Here is a 20,523-nt window from a genome sequence, read left to right on the forward strand (position 1 = left end):
GGCTCAGAGCTGGGCGCTTCCTAATCTCAGCCATCAGGATTCACATCTTGCTCCTGCTCGGTGCTCACCAGGCTCTGTCACTGCTCCCGAAATACCTGCAGGTGGGCCTAGATTATTCCAGGGAGGAGACAGAAGCGCCGTATTTGGTGTGCAGTTTTGCAGAGGGGTCTCGATTGCTGTTTCCTCAGCAAGGAGGAGCATCTTGCCTCCTTTATTTATACATCAACCCTCCCTTCGTTCTAAGTTCTAACATTTGGAGTTGCAAAAAATATATTTCAGCTTCGTATCCTTTTGAAAAATGTTACTGAAGAACACTTGTTATTAGCAGGGGAAAGAATTTCATTGTGCGCTAGAAGCAAATCTTGGGCTGTCACTTTAGACACCGACACTTCATATTGCACCACATGTAATTATTCATGTTTCTGCAAACTGCCTGTAGATCTCGGTTGTCGTACACAGACAAGGGATACAAAATGGTGGATTTTACTACTTCATCTCTTGGTTTACGGGTGTGTAACCCAGCACAGCGTTCGCTTTGCTTTTTAAAAGAAATGAATAAAAAGCAGACGATCAAACAGGAGGATAAAAGGATAACTTTAGTCACTTAGCAAGAGTTGTCTCGTGGGGCTGTCACTTCAGAGCTGTAGATCTTCCCCACGCCGCGTCGGTTCGTGCTCGCTGCTTGCTTCACGCGTGCCCTGCTGAAGTGACACGCTGTCTGCCGCCCAGAGAGCGCGCTGGTGGGCTTCTCTCACCCACCGCAGGTCTTGTGATGCAGAAGAAATAATACCTTGGGATAAGCTCAGAATGATGTTCGCTACATCATAACCACTGGATAAAAGTCTTATTTTGTTTATCCCCGGTGCTGGAATGAGTCTGTCAAAACAGGACTGGTTCTTCATTGAACCCCCCGCCTGGCGTGCTGCCGGGAGCACTGAATTCCCTTCTGTGCTCTTTCAGCCTTATCGGAGACACGGACCTCGGGACCCCCCCCCGAGGTGATCCTCCCCCCGCCCCGCGCTGTGGTGGTGTTTGTCTTGCAGCAATGAGGATTGCGTTTATTTGAGATAGATTCGGGAGTCGTCGGCATCCTTACAGGTGCGGTCTACAGAATAGGCAAAGATAAAAAAGAATTCTGGCAGAGGTTGCAAAATAGCTTTGCCAAAAAAGAAAAAAAAAAAAAAAAAAAAAGAAGAAATAATCTCTATGTGACGTATCAGCAGAAGCCTGATGCCGGTTGGGATAGGTTGTTATTTTATTTGCCTAAAACAAAGCATGTCACATAGCATTTTATATCTTGAACCAGAATCCTTGTTCAGAATGGAGAGGAGCGGGGTAAATCTGACTCCCCAGCTAACGCCACTTGCCCGACTCCTCTGCCCACAGAAACCGGCACGGAAGCTGAGGAAGCAAGTTAAGGAAGCTCACAGACAGCGTGCCCTGCAGCCGGGGACCGGGGGAGGCCTTGGAAATCTTCACCTAATTGTTTTGTTTATGAAACTCTGTAGAGGATTTCCAGTGGGTTTCCTAATGAACTGGTTTGTTGTTGAGACTTAGGGCAATGCTGGTAATTACGCTAGAAACAGGGGGTCAAGACTCATCTTCTTTCCCACAAGCTTTCAACTACCAACCATTAAACACACAAACTATCCATTTTATGTTCTTCTCCTCAGTTTTAACTCCTCATTTGCTTGTGGAATACCTGCCGCTCCTCTTTCAGGCACTTTGCCATTTGCGTGCCTTTGTCACGTTTGAAGCCTTGGCTGTCAGCGTTGGCGTCGATGTCCAGGGTCCCAGCGGAAACGGAGCCTTGGGCTGAGTGGAAGGAAGATTAACCCGGAGCCCAGGCGGGTTTGTTCTGTCGTACTGGGTAACTAGGTCTCAAGTAAGACGTATGTAATCCGGTAACAAACTGGATAGCTGTTTAGGAGTATTGTACTGGGAGGACTTGGTGTTTCTCCCAACAGCTTGAACTTTATACCTTGTCCAGGGAATTTATGGAGAGGAGTTCAGGATAGCTGTCTGCGTCAGCAATACGTGTTCCTGGAATATACAGCAAGAATTTCTTATCTGCCTTTTGAATGTAACCATCTTTCTTTCCCAGTAACTTGCTTTTAGGCTTCATTGTTACGAAAAAGCGGTTAGAAAAGCTTTAAGCAAAGATTGTGGTCTGGCATTTAATGATGGCATAATAGCTGCAAGAACTTCAACTTTGAGCGTGTTGGCTTTTCTTACATTTAAATTTCCATTAAGGCAAAGCGAGAGGCCAGCTGAGTCTTACACAGCTGCGCAGAGGGCCCCGATCTCATCTAAATGTGAGGGGCTTTTCCAGGGGAACCAGAGGTGCCAATTTACATACATCATTTTTGTGACTGTTTCTACTTAAGGAGAAGGGTTATTTTACATTAACTTTTTATATGTTATGGAACAGATGGGTTCAGTTTAGTGTTAATATCTTGGAAGTGAGGGAAATATCCTTACAAAAATGACACTGAGGGTTGAGGTTGAATGGGGCTGCATTTTTCTATATATAATTTCATTTTATTACTGCAAGGAGACAGTCTTTTTATTTGGCTGTTATTTTATATAGACCTATTGGTGTTTTTATTTTAAAAAAATTGCAAATAAGATAACGGTTACGCATTCAGTAGCCACAAATTTCCCACTATAGGTCTTTGAGTTATAGTTGATGAGACAGGGTTCCTGGTGTGGTCAGATATTTTGCCACAGTCTCCAACTTGAGTAGCAGATAATAAAATAATAAATAGAGGAAGAATGTTGGGTTTCTGTGTTTGAAAAGCGTTCACTGGGTGTATTTCCTCATAGTATTTTCGTATATGCTTAGATTGTAAGTTGCCTTTGCATGTTCTTATCCTGTATGGTGAACAAGGTCATTAGCTTATGAAAAAGGAGAGATAAGGCCAGGAAAAGCCTTCAGAAAATGGAACTAATTAAGTTCCTGCGGATTTGGTGAATACGGAGGCTCCTCTTGGCTTCTTGCAGTTCTGGGTCTCACATCCCTTGTAACCCTAAAACTGGTTTGATTTTTGTTTTGGTTTTTCCCACACCCATTTTCAGAACTTGCAGTTGACCCTTGGACATCCTGGTTATGAATATTCTGTTGTTTGTTCTGGTTATTCTGTCGCTCTGGCAGCCTCGCTGTTCCTGGTCTGGCTACCAAGTGGGCGACCATAGAGCAGAGACATGAAGATATTTGATTAGATCTCAGAGTTCCTTACATTTCTCAGCTGTCATTTTGACCTGACAGGCGTATCCTTCATGTTGCCGTTTAGTCACGGTCTGTGCTTTGGGTGACCCCATCGCTCTTAAATCTTTCGCAGGTTTACTGGTACGTGGGAGTCCTGTGAGTACCTGGATCGGGGCTTCATGGTTCGGTTTTGCCTCACATAAAGGAAATGAGGTTTCGTATCTCGCCTTAGTGGGGGTGTTTCAGTGTAGGCATGTAACTTTTATTTTTTGTGTTTCTATAAAGTTCTATAATGGAATATGAAAGTGTTAGAATATGAGAGGGGAAAACGGAATATGGAAGGACGTGTTCTGCAGCAATGAGGATGGGGAGAGGCAGCGGCGGGGGCGTAGGCATAGTGTCTCCTAGGAAATACGTGTGTTTATGACCACAATTAAATGCTTTGAAAGAAATATGACCGTATATGGAAGGGGAGGCAATAGGTGGAAATGGATACTGTTGACAGGGAAACACAAGCTTGCTATTTTTGACCTGCTGTAATGGAATACGGCAGGTAATTAATTGCAAAGGAAATTTCTTGCCCTTCTGTACCCACTTTCTCCTCCCTCTCCCAGCCATCACACACACGCACCTTCCCTCTTGCACTTGTACTGGAAGCGTCTGCTGTATTAAGCAGTGTCAGAGGGAAGGGTGTGGGAAAATACCCTGGCCATTACGGGAACGTGAATGTGACACAAGTGCAGCAGCTGAGGAAATACAACTGCGTGGTTCAGAAGGAGCCCCAAAGGAAAGAAGCTTTGTAAATTATTCATGGTTTCTAGTGTGAAAGCAATAAAATTAAATTAAAATTGAAATATAAACATCCATCACATTAGATTTGTGTAAAGAAATGAACTTGGCCACGGCAGGTTTCTGGTGGTGTGGTACGCTGTGATTGCAGCCCAGTGCCATCCCCCTGAACAGCATCCAGATAGCTCTGTATGTGGTTTCTCGATAAGCTGCGTATACTTCGTGTTTTTGTGAGACTCTTAAGCTGGCGGTGGCTGGAGACCTTTAGACCCGTCTGACTCGGGATTTGCACCACTCGATTTGAAGGCATTGACATCTGCGTGCAGCAGCGTGTTGGTTCTAGGTTAGGATCGGAAAGTGGACTGATCTCCTTTTAAGCCGTTTTTCATAGTCTGTAAAGGCAGAGGAGGTCAATCTCCATAGCTCATTGATGGTGTGTGCTGTGGGATGCTCTTCTGTATTCCTTTTCGTAGCAGCGCACAGGTGCTTTTAAAATTTCTTTAGGAAAAGTGATTGAAAATCTGCTCAATACAAATCCCTTAAGCCAGTATTGATGGAGGTGCCGGTGAGAAGCTTCTGCCTGGCCAGGAATTTGAAGCATGAGTACCATCTGTGCTCCTGCCGGTCTTCGGCCAAATTGCATTTCCAGCCTTTCTGTCCTGCGCTATTTTTCATTAAATGAATTGAGTTTTCCTGAAAGTGCCTGTCCATAAATACTCCTTCCCACTCAGCGTGCTGGGGTTATTGCGGCTCTCCCAGGCAGAGCAGAGCAGAAGGCAGCCAGCGTGCTCTGCAAAATGAACATCGGGAGTTGGGAGGGAAGTGGGACGGCCAGGAGGGGTACAGAAGGACTCTCTTCTCTCTCATTCAGTGGCTTCTTAACTGGGGCCATAAATCTTTTAATAATGGTAGTGAAAAATGAAAGGAGAGAGGGGAGAAGCGAGTTTAATTTCATGCATTTCTGCTAAGAGAAAGGATAGAGTAGTTTTGAAAAGGTGTGGAAGAAGGGTGAAAAAAAAGTCCTGCAAAGTGACTCTGATTCTCTCGTCCTCCACTCGAAGCCGAAAAGCAATTCAGTGCCAGCGCACAGCAAGCAAAGCTTTGCACCTTAGCGCAGAACTAAAGGGGGCTCAGCTTTCCACATACAACTGCAAAGCTGCAGCCTCAGGCGGGCGCTGGCGTATCGCGGTGTCCTTTTCAGTCCCGCACCTTCTTCTGGGTTAAAAGTTGATGAAGACTAGGTGCTCGTTCGGGCTGATATCTGTGTCCTGGGTGAGAATCCTCTTGCTGGACATGGTCTGTCAGTGCTGTGCTTCGTCAGAGCAAATGGACGTCCAAGTAAAAACACCTGGAAGTTGTCTTTCTATAGGCGTGTATGATGGCAGGGGTGTAATTCCAGAGGTTAATTTTAATGACCGTATGCTAGTTGAAATGAATAATGCACATTTTCTTTGGCTTAGGCATATGTGGTTTAGATGCAGAATGTAGTTATTGTTGTAGCCTTTTTTATTTCTGTACGCTCCTGTGAAGGATTTATGTGCAACGTCATGATGTATAATTATGAAGTTTAACTGCTTTGTTCACTGGGTTAGTCTTTTGTTCCTTTAAGGCTTTTTTCCGTTATGAAGTGATACTAATAATCTCTTTTCAGCCTGAGAAACTCCACAAGAGTCTGGCTAATGGAGGGAACGTAGGTTTGAGATCAGACTCAGACCTGGTCTACATTGGCCAAAGTTATTACTGTCTAGAGACTGTAAGGCAGGAGATGAGAGTATGCTGGGGGTCAGTCACCAGAAAGGTTTAGCTTGGTCGATGGGCTTAGACGGAGAAGAATATTCTTGGGAACAGAGTCTCGAACTGCCCTCCGAGAGTGTGGCAGCTTGTGCTCTCTGGTTTTGCCGAGGGCAGGTAGAGTCAAGCTTTCCATTCCGCTGAGACACCCGCCTGTGCGCCAGTGCAAACCTGTACTGCAGTAACCCTCCACAGGCTTTACGGACAAAACCAGTAGAGCGTTAGTTTGCCTCTGGAGAAAGGCAAACTCGGCTGACGGAAAGTCAAAGCATTGCTGTGATCTGATGTGACGTTGGTGTCTGGATCTCTCTTGCAGTGTACTTGCCGCAAGGACATGGTGAAGATTTCCATGGATGTCTTTGTGAGGGTTCTGCAACCAGAACGTTACGATTTATGGAAACAAGGAAAAGACATTACTGTCCTGGACCATATGAAACCTACAGCCCTGACTAGTCCAGAACTAGATGCCTGGAATGAGACAAAGGCAGAGTTGAAGGCTAAATTGCTTCGCAGGTAAAGAGGGGAAAAAAAAAACAAACCAACAAACAAATGTTGTGTCTGAGCACTGTGTTTGATTTTAATTGCTAAGATTTTAAATGCTATAATTCTTAGTTTAGGATAGGTTTTGGTTTTCCAGTTCCTCTTGTATTTTTTCTGGGCTAATGCGCTTCTCATTGTTCTGCTGCCTTTAAATATTATAGAAGCACATGTTCTCTGAAAGTAGGACACTGTGTGCCCCCTCACATCTCATCTCTTATCCTGGAAGACAAAAAATCTATAGTAAACATTTAGAGCTTCACTTATCAAAAAGCAGAAGTTAAAAAAACCCCATCAATTGCAAAAGGGATTTTATGCATGCCTTTTTGGGCTTTCTTTGATATCTGTATTAATTTCCTACAAGTTTGTGGGTTTTGTGTGCTACAGCATGCGTGAATTGAAAATTTGGCATTCTAACCTTTTACTGTTGGGATCTTGCTTTATAGGATAGGAGATGAGGAAGAGGACAACAAACACCGGTACGTGCCTTCCCTCATCAACTTAAATGACTTCATTCTCTTTCCTGTCAAGTTTCTTAAAATAGTAACTCTGAAAGTGTGTTCCTTTTTCGGTTAGTTATTTCATGTCTGCTTCCTTGAAAAAGGGCACAGAAAACCCTCGGGTGTCGAGGTTTCGCAGAATTCATCTCGGTTTTGCGTAGTTTTCCAAGATTTCCTCTTGCATCACTAGAGAACCTCAGTTGTGTCATCTCATCCCTGTTCTGGTTTTCCGTTCTTGAGTGTGCAGTTAATCTAGTGAGTTAGTAGTGATGCATAATGATTAACTGGTTGTGGATAAAGGTAACTGGTCACCAAAGCAGGTAGTTAGGAAAACGCTGCTGCTGTCTCCAGAAGGTGGAATGGAACTAGAGTGTTTTAGACATGGGCTGCCAATGGGAGAACTTCCCTTCGGTCACCGAGCTTGAAGAAAGAAACTCTATATTTGAGGAAACTGAATTATCCTAGGGCTTTAGTGTACGCAGATGTGAAGTGTGTGCCCTTCCATATGCTCCCTCACCCTTCTTTACATCGCTCTCATTCCTGCGCTGCCTGTTAGACGACGTGCCTGCAGTGTGGCCCGTTTATCTCCTCCTGCTCTCATCTAGTGTTTGTTGAATTTCTGGTGTGAGTGTTGGCAGTGTCTGGAAGTTGTGCCTCTTCATCCAGATGCAGTATTCCGCTTGTAATTTCAGTTCCGATAGCAATTCTTTGATATCCAGGAAAAAAGCTTTAAATAGACTTTAGGATTCTCGGGTTATCTTTGATAGCGACCTTGAGAAAGAGTTTAAAAACTATTGACCTAAAAATTTGATGATAGCTGATTTATTTAGGCATTCTAGCAAAGAAAAAGCTAACATACTAGTAAGAGTGTCTGTCTCTCTCTAGCACTAGTGTTTATTGTCTTCCAGGAGTTTCCAGTCACCCGCTGTTGCATTGGGCTGGTGGTCCCGTGTCTTGCCTTTTCTACGTGAAATGATTTGTCTATTATTTTACAAATGCTGAAATGGGAAAGTTTGTTCCCCACTAAACCCATGCTCCAAAAGATATAACAAATAGGGTATTTGGGCAGATAACTGATCTTCCACTCCAGAGGGTTTATTTCTAAAACGTTTTCAACGATTTCTTCTACAGTGAGCTTCAGGGAAAGCAGTGTAGTCTCAGAGTCAGAAGGTGTGATTTCTGCCCCATGGGCAGTCACTGTGAACTCCAGTGGGTCCCTGGATCTTTTTCTTCCACATCTGGAAACTGGAAATCTCTTTAATAGCTTATGGCTATGAAGGGTTACTTATATGTAATATTTGCACAGTGTAAGGTACTGCATGAACACCAAGGATTATTTTTCCTCTGCTTAGCAGAGAAGCCTCTTTCTTAACCTGAGCTATTGCAAAGCATCCTTATGCTTTTTTTTTTCCTTATCCATTCATTGCTTCCGAGATTATTTCAGTATTATCCTGAAGCAGGTTTGAAGCTGTTGAATACTGCTTAGCAGTAGTCTCTCTCTTACGCTTATGTTTTGGAAAGACATAATTTTACTTGAAGACTGACTGTTCTCAGCAGGATGGACTTTACTGGAAAAATGGGATTCACCTCTGCCCAAACCTCTTCACAGTTGTATCTACTTATTTAAGTCACTTTGTGGTCTGTTCTTCAAAGAGTACAAACGCTGCGCTTTTTTGCCAGCTCTCTTGGAAAACGTAGCTTTTAAACTCTGCAGGGAGATATGTTATTTCTTCTCTAAGGTCATTCATACTTAGTTACCTTGAAAAACTCAACTTTGTTTACTTTATGGCTTCAGCGAGAGACTGTTTTAGTGTAGTCCACAAAAAGCCCATTTCTGGTACGCGACTTATGTCAGATACAGAACATCTTCACTCTGGGAACGTACAGCCTTCATCTTGTGGTTCTGGAAGCACAGTTTCTTTAAATGATGTGCTTTCTGCCTCTCCATTTTCCCACAGCTTCAGAGTGAGAAGAGCACTGCAAAAAGATCTTTTTTATCTACTGTGAGTAAAACTCTGTGATTTAATTTTTGCCTGACATTTCTACACCACGGGAATAAACACACACTTACCTAAAAATAGCTTGTAACACTTGATTCTCCTCCGATGCTTTCTTCACCAACTATGGAAAGTTCCAGCTGCAACGGAGAAGTCTTACAGGTTTATCTCCTCCTCCCACCTTGCTTTTCCCACACAGAGGAGGTGGCGTGTACTTCGGAGAAGGGTGAAGAGAAAAGTTGATCCTTCTGAGTTCAGCTGTGTGTTCCTGCTAATGAATGTCTTGCAGGTGCGAAGTTTAACATCTCTGCTTGGAGGGGCTACCATATGGTTAGAGTCTAGCAATTATAAATCACCTGGCATATGGATCAGCTTTCTTTTCTATTAGTCATTCATCTCTGGTTGGATTTTTTTCTTCCTTCTTTGTTGGTTACCTGATTAAGGGCTCTTCATTGTATTCCAAATCTAATTAGTAGCTGAGTTTCCGGGCTCTGAAACTTCTTCTGGGAAGCTGAATTTCAGCTTTTCTAGTATTTTGGGCCGATGAATGGAGTGCGATTGCATTTTACAGTTTGTTACACCATGGTAGAAGCAAGGGCCTGGAACAGGGAGGCCATATGGAAAATGCTGTTTTCAAAAAAAAAATCTCTGCATGCTAAAAATGGTATAAAAATTGCAGGTCTCTGTATCAGTCTCTTTTGAGAGCTTGTTAGACTTAAACCCAACATTCAAGGAGCTATTTGATAGATCCTGTAAAAAAATAAAATAATTCTACTGGGTCTGGCTGGGATGGAGTTAACTTTCTTCGTAGCAGCCCACGGGACCATGTTTGGGGTTTGTGGGTACAACAGTGCTGATAAAGCACCGAGGTTCTGGCTCTTGCTGAGCGATGCTTGCCCGGGGTCAAGGCTTGATCTTTTCCCCACTCTGCCCAGTGAGTGGCCTGGGGGCGGGAGGGAGACTGGGAGGGGACGTGGCTGGGACAGCCAACTCGAAGTGGCCAAAGGGATATTCTATACCTTAAAACGTTACGCTGAGCAATAAAAACTGGTGTAGAGGAAGAAGAGGGGGTGGCTTCCAAGGTGGCTGTTACTTGGAGACTGGCTGGGCATTGGGCTGCCTGGGGGAGATGGCGAGTGGGTTTCCTTTGCTTATGGCTTTCGCTTTTTATTCTTTCCTCTTTTCTTCACCTGTTCAACCGTCTCTGTCCCAACCTAAAAGCTTTCTGGCTGTTGTTCTTCCTGATTTCCCTCCCTGTTCCCCTTGAGAGGTGGGGAGTGAGTGCGTGGCTGTGTGGGTGCTTGGTTCCTGACCAAAAGACATTGTCCTGACTTCTGAATTTGCATTTTTCTTTGCATTGTGGCTACTGTAATCTCTTTGTCTTAGTGGCGTTGACTCTTTAGAAGGAACAGCATTGCTGTTGGCTTGGTGGTAGTAGTCTGGTCATATTAATAATGCAGTTTTTTTTAGTTAGACTTCTTCATAGGCCTTGGACCCTGTGAATTATACTACTGAAAAACTATAGACTGCCTATTGATTACGCTTTATGTATTCATTCTACTCTGGTTTTAGAAACTGGCAGTGCTGGGTGGTTTTTCAGAGCTGGAAGATGATGCTTTGCAGACTTCCATCAGTTCGCCAAAGGGAAGCACGTACAGAATGAAAAGAAACAATAGAACGGAGGCAGAGGATGAAAGGAAGATTTATAACAAGTTTTCAACTGTATTTTGAAATACAAGCAAAATAGATTTACAATACAATTAAAATCATTCTAACTGCAGCTCGTGAGCTTACATTAGTAATGGTAGGAAAAAGCTCGTCAAGAAATCGGGACAATTAATGGCTGCTGTGAATGGATCTTAAGTGTTGCGTTAGGCAAGGTTCATCTGTTTCCTTTCAGATATCTGTTTTGCCCTGTAGCTATTGTTAGCTACCTTGTGTTTTCTCTCCAAAGAAGATCCTTTTGTTTTGTATTCCGCTTTTTAAGTCGGTGATCGTTTTATATATTGAAGGCCGTTCTTTTATGTCAAATCACACTTTTGTACTTCTAGGTCTCACAGAAAAAGGAGTCAGCCCAGAAGACATAAAACAGAGGATCAGAAGTCTCTCGGGGATGTCATGGCTATCGAAACTGCCTTGGAAGACGTGAAAGTAAAAGAGGAGCTGAAAAGAGGCCCAGATCTGGAGGAAGAGGAGAGAAGCAAAGTGATTGAGGGAGAAGGTGAGGGCCCCGCTCGCTGATGGCAGATCGCTTCAGTGAAGAACTGGAGCAAGCTATCTCTCTGAAACACATTTGTAAATAACTTGTCTGCTGTTGTTTATTTCTCTTGAAATATCAGTGGAGTCTTACCCAATATTAGATCTATGCTCACTGAAATACACCATCATTTACAGCAGCAATTGATTTTTCCCTCTCTTTAAGGATTCAGTCCAAATAGCTTTCTTGGCAGGGCTTGAGATTTCTGCCAAAACTATTACAGGTTTGTAAAAATATATATTACGGGAGGAATATTTTTAAATATTTCATAGAGAAACAAATAAATATATTTTGTGTCCTACTCTGAAAAGGAATGATTTGTGCACTCTCTTGTGCAGTTAATCTTCCCCCTTTCCCTCCCTCCCCATTTCTGACAGAGGCTGTGAGTAAAGGCAGCCGTAGGTTGTGTGGGATCCGCAGCTGCTGTGGGAGTGCAAGTTGCAGATTTGGTTTTCTTCAAGTCCAGCTGTAGCAGGGAAGCTTTACAGCTTGCTTTGCATGGCTGAAGTTAATACCAGTCCATGACAACTCCCAGTCCTTCATGATTCCTTCTGCCTATGGTTCGTCCAAAGGCCTGACCACAGCTGTCTTGCTGGAGGCTTTCTTTGTGATACTTTTTTTTTTTCTCTTGGCTGTGTATGAAAGATTGCAGTTCTTACTGGGATTCGGCTGCTTCTTCCCCCCCCCTAATGTGCGTGGTTAAGTAGTTGATGTGTCTATGATGCACTCTTTCTCTTTGAGGCACTCTCCAGCATTTCATAAACACTAGTGAATTCATTTTCATATATTATCATAGAATCACAGACTGGTTTGGGTGGGAAGGGACCTTAAAGCCCACCCAGTGGCACCCCCTGCCCTGGGCAGGGACACCTCCCACCAGCCCAGGTTGCTCCAAGCCCCGTCCAACCTGGCCTTGAACCCCTCCAGGGATGGGGCAGCCACAGCTTCTCTGGGCAACCTGGGCCAGGGGCTCACCGGCCATGCAGTCCAGATATTGTACCTATCCATAATTTGTTTAGTATTTGAAGAAAACTGAGGCTGCTAACCGTTTGGAGAACCTTGATGATGGTCTTCAAAGAAATCTGTGGAAGCTCTGGGGAAAGAATTGGGGTCGTTGTTCAGTTCCAGAGTCTCTCTTAGCTAGGTGGTGTATTTTCCCTTTCCATGGGAAATAAGGAGTTTGAAAATCATTGTTGTACGTAGCAGGAGTAACACGGTCCAGATAGTTAATTTCTATTGCCCTAAGCATGAAAGTGCCAGCGGTGTGTTAAATGGTATGCCCTTAGCTCTTGTACAAGTTCAACAGTTGATGCTTGTAATAAATGGCCCGAAATGCTGATATCTCTTTGGAGACAAGAGATAAGTGACAAGGACAGATCTGAGATCATTAGAATGGCAGAGGAACAATAAAAACTCTGTTCTAGCCGAATAAGTTCCAAATCATACACTTAGACTATGTGTTAAGAGCTCTTTAACTGTTAGCACAAGAGGGAAGAACTGACTTTCGGCACGGTTGCAGAAAGTGTCACTAGAACTGGACTGTTTGCTTTGCAGCTTCTGCGGGGTCTAGTGCTCAGCGTGACTGTTGGCAAATACACAAGTTTCCCAATGCAATATAGCAATTAAATAGCACTGAATTCTCTCGTTTTCCACATCCTACTGTCTGCGTTACCTCTCGCAAGTGTCTTACAGTTTCATCTCGCAAAAGAAGATAGCATCTATTTGGATGGCCCTGCTCGTGGCAAATTAGCTTCCGCCCTCCTTCACTTCCTTTTTCTTTTCTTCTGTTTCTAATTTGGCTTTATTTTCTACTTACACCACAAAAATGACCTAGAGAAGGAGGAAGGATGAGATTCGAAAATAACCATTGGTAGCTTCGAAGTAGGTCTTATGCTTCGTGTTGGTGATTTGGACTAGTTGAGTGTTAATAACTTGAGGTTTTCAGGGTTTCTGACCCAGATACCTTACGTTGTTTTCTTTTGGTTTTTATGACTCAGCTTCATATTCATAATTTATGATGTTGCTATTAATGCATTGAGAATTCTTAGCAGGTTATCTTGGGAGTTGAAATTAAAAAGGAGAGATTAAGCTCGGCTCTTCTCTGGGTGTGATAAAGCAGCATAAACACCTCCCGTGAGTCAGCAGGTGTCACTTGGGCTGCAGACCAGGTCTCTTACGCGAGGATTCTGTTTATTCTTTTTTTAACAACGTGAGGAGAAGCAATGATGAAATGCCTAACTGCAAAATGGTTGTGTGTTATTTTCCACCACGTTTCATGAAATGCCATTCCCACGTATCCTCCTGAGTGTTACAGTTGTACACTAAGTACATGATTACATGAACTAATACTCTGATCAAGACACCAGTAAACCAGAAATGAAAACTTCTCTGCTGTTAACTGTAATAGCAAATTGGTGCATAAACTGATTTTCAGGTGACCATTTGCTACGTGAGGTTTTTAATTCAGGCAAGATCTCAAGAACTGGCCGTTAGCCAAGCGGCTCGTCTCTCGCTGGTTTTTCTCCAGCATTGCTTAGTCTGGCAATGTGAAGTCATTAAGGGACGAGACCGTTTAATGCGATGGAAGGATTATCAGGAAACAATGTCATAACACAAAAGTTTCTCTTGGAGGCTTTCTGGACTTTTCTAGCATCGTGTAGAAAAAATAGAGCCTTTTTGGAAATCTGCTAGCAGTCACTGTGGCCATCTGCATATTTGTAGCATGGGCTGTACGAAGTTCTGATAAAATCCCAGCAGACCCAACTCCTAGAAGCAAGTAGAAGGTGTTTTCCTGCCATTTTCTTCGCTGCTCCTGTACCTGTTGGCATGTGCTGTTGGCACAGGGGATGTACGGGATCTAATGCCGGGATGTAGGCGTTGCTTTAGGGTAATATTCTCCTCCTAGCAGTAAAGTAATGCTGTTTCAGTGAAAACGTGAACTCCGTGTTTGGGAGGAACTTTGGGATGGTGGAATAGTCTTTGTGATTGCTTCATCTACCGCACAGTCTCCTGTGTGGGTTAAAGGAAGACCCTTGAGTGCAACTGTTAGGCAAAGACAGACGTCTTCCCGAAGGACACGGTGCTGTGTTAGAGGGACGTTCTGGCACAACTCTCCAGCTTTCTGCTGCGCTTAGTTTCATCTTATCTATGCGCTCGTGCTTCTGCTGATTAATAAGTCTAATTTACAGTTGCTTTTTGAGCTGTTGACAGTAAAACTTATTTAACTAACGTTATGGCTAATTTCCTGACGCAGAAGTCCGTCTCTAATGGTCTTTGCCCGATACCAGGGGATATTTCTCTCACAGGTAAAGTCCATGCTCTTACAGCAGCTTTTCATAATCTCATTGGTGTACGGTCCTGTGTGAACTCCGTATCATATTTCAAATTATCTCTAGACAAGCGAGTTTCCGTGCCTTGAAAACCCACTGTCATGCTGCAGTTTCCCGCATGTACTAGCTCTGCTCCTTGTGCCTTTCTTCTTCAGTGGAAGGACAGCGGATCGGCATTCCGCTGTTAACACACCGTATTGATTTCTGCGTAAAGATCCCTTTCCTTTCTAGAAGTATTCATGATAGCCAGAGAGGGACTTTGAATTTTATCTCACTTTTTTCCGGCTTCTGATTTTACAGGTTCACTTGCAGACTGTTCTGTCCATCTTAATGCAAAAACTTTTAAACAAAGTTCTACATGCCAGCTGCTGTCAAATTACCCATTTAGAAGTCAGTAAAGCCGGTGAATGGCATTTGTTTTGTTGTTGGGTAGAGAATTCTCTGAGTGTGTAGAGAGTAAATATGATCTGGTTTTGTGCAACTGGGGAAAAATGCAATTTGCCTTTCATTCGATACGTTTGTTTCTCTAAGGAAATTCAATATTCCTTTCTCTGTGATAGAACAAACCAGTTTATTTGAGGGACTGCCTACACAAGTACGACGGTAACTCTTTGGGCTGGACCTGTTCCCATTTTTATAAATTTGTGTAAACAAAGTCATTGGACTAGACTTCTGGGAAATGTCGAGGTTGAGGTATCCCCTAGAAGATTTCAGCAGGGATTTTAGCACTTTATTGTGGGATTATTCACCTTCTCTTTTCAGACCCTTCCTCCTGCAGGTACCTTGTTATTGTGCCATGGTTTATCTGATTTTCTGTTTACTGGGTCTGGCTGGTCAGCTTTGGTTTAGTCCTTAATGGAGGAGTCTGAGTAGGTTGGGATTGGTGAGGCAGCATTGTTAGGGTGGGTGTCTTCCCTTGCCATCAGCCCTCCTCCCCATCCCGCTAGCGGGAAAAGGGCCTTTTGCGGCAGAGTCATCTAGTCATAGCATCTGGAGGTGAAAAGCAATCTCTTATGAAATAAATCGAGCACTAGCGTCTGTCCGTGGAGCAGCTATTATTTACTTTGCCCTGAGTGAACTGATAACTTCATTCACGAAGTGGGGGAAGAGTCAGCAAAGGGAATGTACATCATTTTAGATGGAACAAGGCAAGACATGAACACATCTCCTGTCCTAACCTAGAGACACTCGCTCGGTGGCCAGTAGGAATTTTAATTACTGCTGTAAAATCTGACTGTGTGGATCTTTTAACAGAGCTATATTAGGAAGATCGGTGGGGAAGACATTTATGGGTTGTTACTTGCCTCTGGTAACAATATTGAGATGTCTAGCTGTTCAGGAAGTGTTTTTGTTGTCACAGCCGTGCGAGAGACCTGCAAAACCATGCAGATAAGATGAATGACCGTAAGGTAGGAGAAACAAGGACAAATGGAGCAAGTGTTAGGAAAGGATATCTCAGTAACGAGCGCTGGCATGGTGTCCGTAATAGGCTTAGTTCAATGCTGTGCTTGATTTATGTTTTAAAGGCATCTTTTTAAAAGACCTTACAGTGGAAATCTTTTGGTGATAATGATTCAGGTGTCTTTGTTCAATTCTTCATTTCCCAGGGCTGTTCAATGCATTGACACCCAGATAAGGGCTGTGCTTGCAACCGGAGGGAGCAGTGAAGGGGGGGTCCAGGGGTTAGGGCAAACTAACGGCAGTCTCCAAACTGTTTTGATCGCGCCCCCTCATTAGCAAAAAATTTTTGGGCACACCTCCCAATCTCTAGAGGTATTACTGTGCTAATATATTATGTACATTATAAAACCTACACAAAAATAGACATTTTAAAACAGATGAGCTAAAGATAAAATCCTATTTTAAAGATTTATTTCTTAATGATACAAAAATATTTTCTTCCTGCACCCCACAGGATGGGTTTGCACACGTATTCGAAGAGCTCTGTTACAGAAAACTTGAAATACAGAGTCATGGCTAACGTCATATAATACGTGTTTTCTGGCACACTGTCCAGTTTCTTAGAGGTTTAGATGTTTTCCCTTCAGGCAACGTTCATTTTGGCAGCCTTTCTGCTCCAGTCAAGAATTAAATAATCCATAGAAATGACATAAGTCTTTTATTTCTAAAGTGGGCTTCTCCGAGTCAGTGCGGAGGTACAGCTGAATATGTCTACAGCTTTCAGTCTGCCTGTTTGAAGGGAAAAATAATACCATGGTGTAATATGTTAGCCCAGCACGGAGCTTTTTGATGAAAGGAGAAAAATATGAAATGCCCAGAAGTCTTGGCCTATGAAGCTAAACGTTGCCTGTTTCTTCAACCAGGTGACTGCAAAGTGAAGGCCCGTCCTCCGAAAGTCAAAGGCGAGAGGAAGAAAAAGCACCTCTTCCATCAACACCAGCACCACCTGCAGGCACCTCAGCCCCCTCTGCCGCAGCAGCAGCCACCCCTGCCACCGCCGCCCCAGCAGCAGCCGGCAGAGGACGAGGCACCAGCGGCACGGCCACCGGTACCCCCAGCAGGACCCACATCGTCCACGGCAGAAAAGAGCTTGCCCCCAGCTCCCCTGAACATTGTCCAGCCCTCGGAGGCGCCAGTGGAGGAAGATGACTTTAAACCCCGGCCCATCATTCCCATGCTTTACGTGGTTCCACGGACCAAAAAGGTGGTGTTTGACAAGGAGCGCATGTCCTGCCAGCAGGCGTTTGAGCAGTTTGCCACGCAGAAGAGTCCAAGCTGGCAGGAGGAGACGGTCCCTGTGGAAGTCTCTGTGAAGGAGGAGGAGAATGCAGAAGCAGAAAATACAGAGGTCGCTGCAGAGGTCAGTGATTTACAGGTATGCCTGACCGAGGAGGTGACTGTAAGATTTGCTAGTTTTAAGAAACAAGTTGAGGACCAAACTTGGAATAAGAGGAGTCCTGAGTTGTGCTCGAGCCTCCAGTGGACTAGTGCCACGTTGGTGAGCCGTAGGGTGCTCTGACAGGACGAGATTGGGTATTTTCTCCCAGTTCAGTCCGTAGCTCAGTCCATCATTGCATTGATGCTAGCTGATTAATCACGCTTGTTACTGTCTTCAAAGAGAATCTCTTTTCCTGCTACTAATAGTACAGATAATACTGAAATGATGATCCGAGCACTGGGCAGGAAAACCCAGCACAAGGAAACGGCTGCTGCCGGGCAGCTGTTCTCAGAGTGGTAAAACCAAACAATCCCAAGGGGGACTTCGATCGCACCATTTCAATAATAATTCTCCCTTGTTTCTGACTTGTCCAGCACACAGCATGTGCTTTATGCTTCCAAGCGTTGGCCTGCTATGTAGTGTTGCCTAGGGATCTTATCCATCATGAAGATTTAGCATTGGAAAAGTTGGTGGAAAACTTTTTCATGGACAATACAGCTCACGACATGTAATCTGTCTCAGGCATCTCTTTTCCTTGGGGAGTGTTTTCCTGAGGACAGTTTCCACAAGAGGAAGGAGGAAAATGTTCAGGAATTAGCGGCAAGTCAGAGCAATGGGATGTAGCTCTGTTTTCCTGCCTGATGCTGCTGAAAAGAGTCGAGGGAACGGCAAAGCACTGTTAGAAATGGTGGGGATAGGCGGAAATGTGCGTTGCCATACCAGCACGGCACAATTACACTTTCATGTACTCTTGTCTAATGTATTGGCTGCGGACTGTGTGCTTTAGGTGATCCTGCTCTAGCAGGGGAGTTGGACTAGATGATCTCTAGAGGTCCCTTCCAACTCTGAAGATTCCGTGATTCTGTGACTAGAGAGGAAAAACCCAGTCTGCTGTGCTAGGCTGGCTAAGTACCTTCATCTCTGCTCGCTCCTGCGTAGCGGGGCACGGCCTTGGATTTTGTTCTCAGTGCTGCAGCTCTGCTGCTTGCGGTCGTGTTTGTGAGCCGAGCACGCGGTGCTGGGGATTTCCCGTGCGAAGTAACTCCCCTGTAACGCGTCCGGTGCCCAGCACCAGAGAGGGCTCTGGGCCCCTGCGACGAGGATGCTCCGCAGTATTTCCAGTGTTGGCTGGTAGACAGGGCAGTGGGGACAGTACAATATAAACACGTTTGTCATAAAATGCACCGTCATTTTATGCCGGTAGAATGTTTCTGCTGCTATATGCTCTGTACATGCTGTTCGTGCAGGAGTTCCTAGGGATTTCTGTGATTGACCAGACTTTTCATAAGCCAGTGTAATTGGCAGGCTTGAAGCTGTTCTGATTTTAACAAAACCCACTGTAGTTTACCTTTACCCAACATCTTAAGAGATAACTTCGGCTTTATCTACTACAGTAAGTGGCTTGGGAGGCTTAATTGATGGCAGGAGTGAAAAGTTTGCTATATAAATTCAGGAACTCTTTATGACAGGGGTCTGCCTTGGTTGTCCTGTACTCTCCTTTGCTTGCCAAGATATTCCGGGGTTCCCATCCAGCTTATTCTGGTTTGTTACAGACTGCTTCTGCTTTTTCAAAAATGAAGATGGAGATAAAAAAGAGTCGTCGTCATCCACTGGGCAAACCACCAACGCGCTCCCCGTTGTCAGTGGTTAAACAGGAGACCTCGAGCGATGAGGGTGAGTGCTCTGAAAGATTGCTGAAGTCGTTAACATCGCTGGATGGCCTGAACCTTTGTGTGTTACACTTAACTCATAGAAAATGCAGCATGTTCCCATTTTGATAACCCAGATGGAAATAAAATTCATCCGTGGGAGGTGTCCCTTCTCACCTCCCACCCTTTTTTCTCTCAAGAAAAATATTTTGCTGGCTGCAGAATGAGGCAACATTTTGGGCAAAGGGAAAAAACCAATAGTTCACAGAAAATAACATCTTAAAGTAAAAGCTCCTTCTTAGATACTGCATTCAAACGAGATCTGTTCACCTCGGAGAGTGGTGGAGGTTAGGGCTGCTGTTATGTGTAGGGGAAGTTAATTCCAAGTTTTTGATTGGCTTTTTAATTCCTGTGAATGTTGGGGTCCAACTTTTCTTGGCAGATCCGGAAATGAGAATTAGAAAATCTCTCAGCGCTAAACGGTACATCGCTGTGTTTTCTTTTCCCACATTCCAGTCACTGTGAATGCCGTAACAGTCTAGGAAAAAACCGACTCTTACCTCTCACTTCTGTTGTGTGGTGTAATTTACCACTTCTGGGTCTTGCCCTGTCCTGGTTTCAGCTGGGAAAGAGTTAATTTTCTTTCTGGTGATTGCAGTGAAAGGAATGTCAATAATACCTATTTTTAGTTGTTGCTAAGGGATATTTACACTATTTAAGGACTTTTTACAGCTTCCCACAGCAGTATAGACAGAAGGATGGAACGGCCAGTGAAATATTCCCTTCCGCAGTCGTCCTGCTCAGTACATAAATGGGGCTGGCCGTGGGGCGGGGGTCCGCGATCGCTGCTGGGACGGTGCCAGTCCACCAGGTGGTGAGAGTGACCCCCGTTGTTGTTGTTGTTATTATTATTATTATTGTTATTTTTCCTTTTCTGTTATTGTTTCTATTAAACTGTCTTTATCGCAACACACTTCTTTTTCCTCCCTTTCCCCTCCTTTTTTCCCCGCTCCCCCCACCCTTCTTGGGGGGAAAAGGGGGTGAGCGAGTGGCTGCATGGTTCTAGTTGCCAGCTGGGCTGAAAGCGTGACATGCCCGCGTTATAAACTCCTCGGAATATAGAAAAGTCCAGTGTAAGAAGGTTTTGCATGCTGGGGCAGGTGCGTGAAAGTGTAGTTGGCAGTCCCTGCTTTCAAGGAACTTTCAGCTTTATATTCAAAAGGACAACGTCTTTCCTGTTCGCAGTCCTTCAGAGAATAAATCATTGGGTTTAGAGAAACTTTGTGTAGGAAGGGGGTATTCTGTGTATCCATAGCTCTGTTTCCTTACCAGGGGTGCTGCGTTTGATGTCTTGCTTATGTGTAATGTGGAGTGAAGCCTTGAAAGGCCGTTGAGATTTGTTCTCCTGTTTGGTGTGAGACCTTGCAGCAAACTTTGTGCTGAAGGATCCTCATTAGACAGATTCTTTTCACTGTTTTGACTTTTTGGATGGTGTACGGGGACTCGGCTGACTCAGGAGCAACTTTCTGTGAAAGCTGGCGTTTCTTAGGGACTGATTTACAGCACT

At 44.2% G+C, this 20,523-nt stretch overlaps 1 protein-coding gene across 4 annotated transcripts in view; it reads left to right on the forward strand.

The window, feature by feature from the left end:
- Positions 1-20,523, forward strand: part of KDM4B (lysine demethylase 4B) — a 91,682-nt gene that overhangs the window by 50,790 nt on the left and 20,369 nt on the right. For 2 of the 4 annotated variants that reach the window (XM_063358094.1, XM_063358095.1), the window contains exons 9-13: positions 6,105-6,301; positions 6,772-6,804; positions 10,874-11,043; positions 16,733-17,244; positions 18,861-18,981. In XM_063358094.1, the coding sequence (XP_063214164.1) occupies positions 6,105-6,301; positions 6,772-6,804; positions 10,874-11,043; positions 16,733-17,244; positions 18,861-18,981 (1,033 nt within the window). The remainder of the gene's footprint in view (positions 1-6,104; positions 6,302-6,771; positions 6,805-10,873; positions 11,044-16,732; positions 17,245-18,860; positions 18,982-20,523) is intronic. The other 2 variants (XM_063358096.1, XM_063358097.1) reach the window with 2 other exon arrangements.

Source organism: Chroicocephalus ridibundus, chromosome 22, assembly GCF_963924245.1.
Source record: "Chroicocephalus ridibundus chromosome 22, bChrRid1.1, whole genome shotgun sequence".
NCBI lineage: Eukaryota > Metazoa > Chordata > Aves > Charadriiformes > Laridae > Chroicocephalus > Chroicocephalus ridibundus.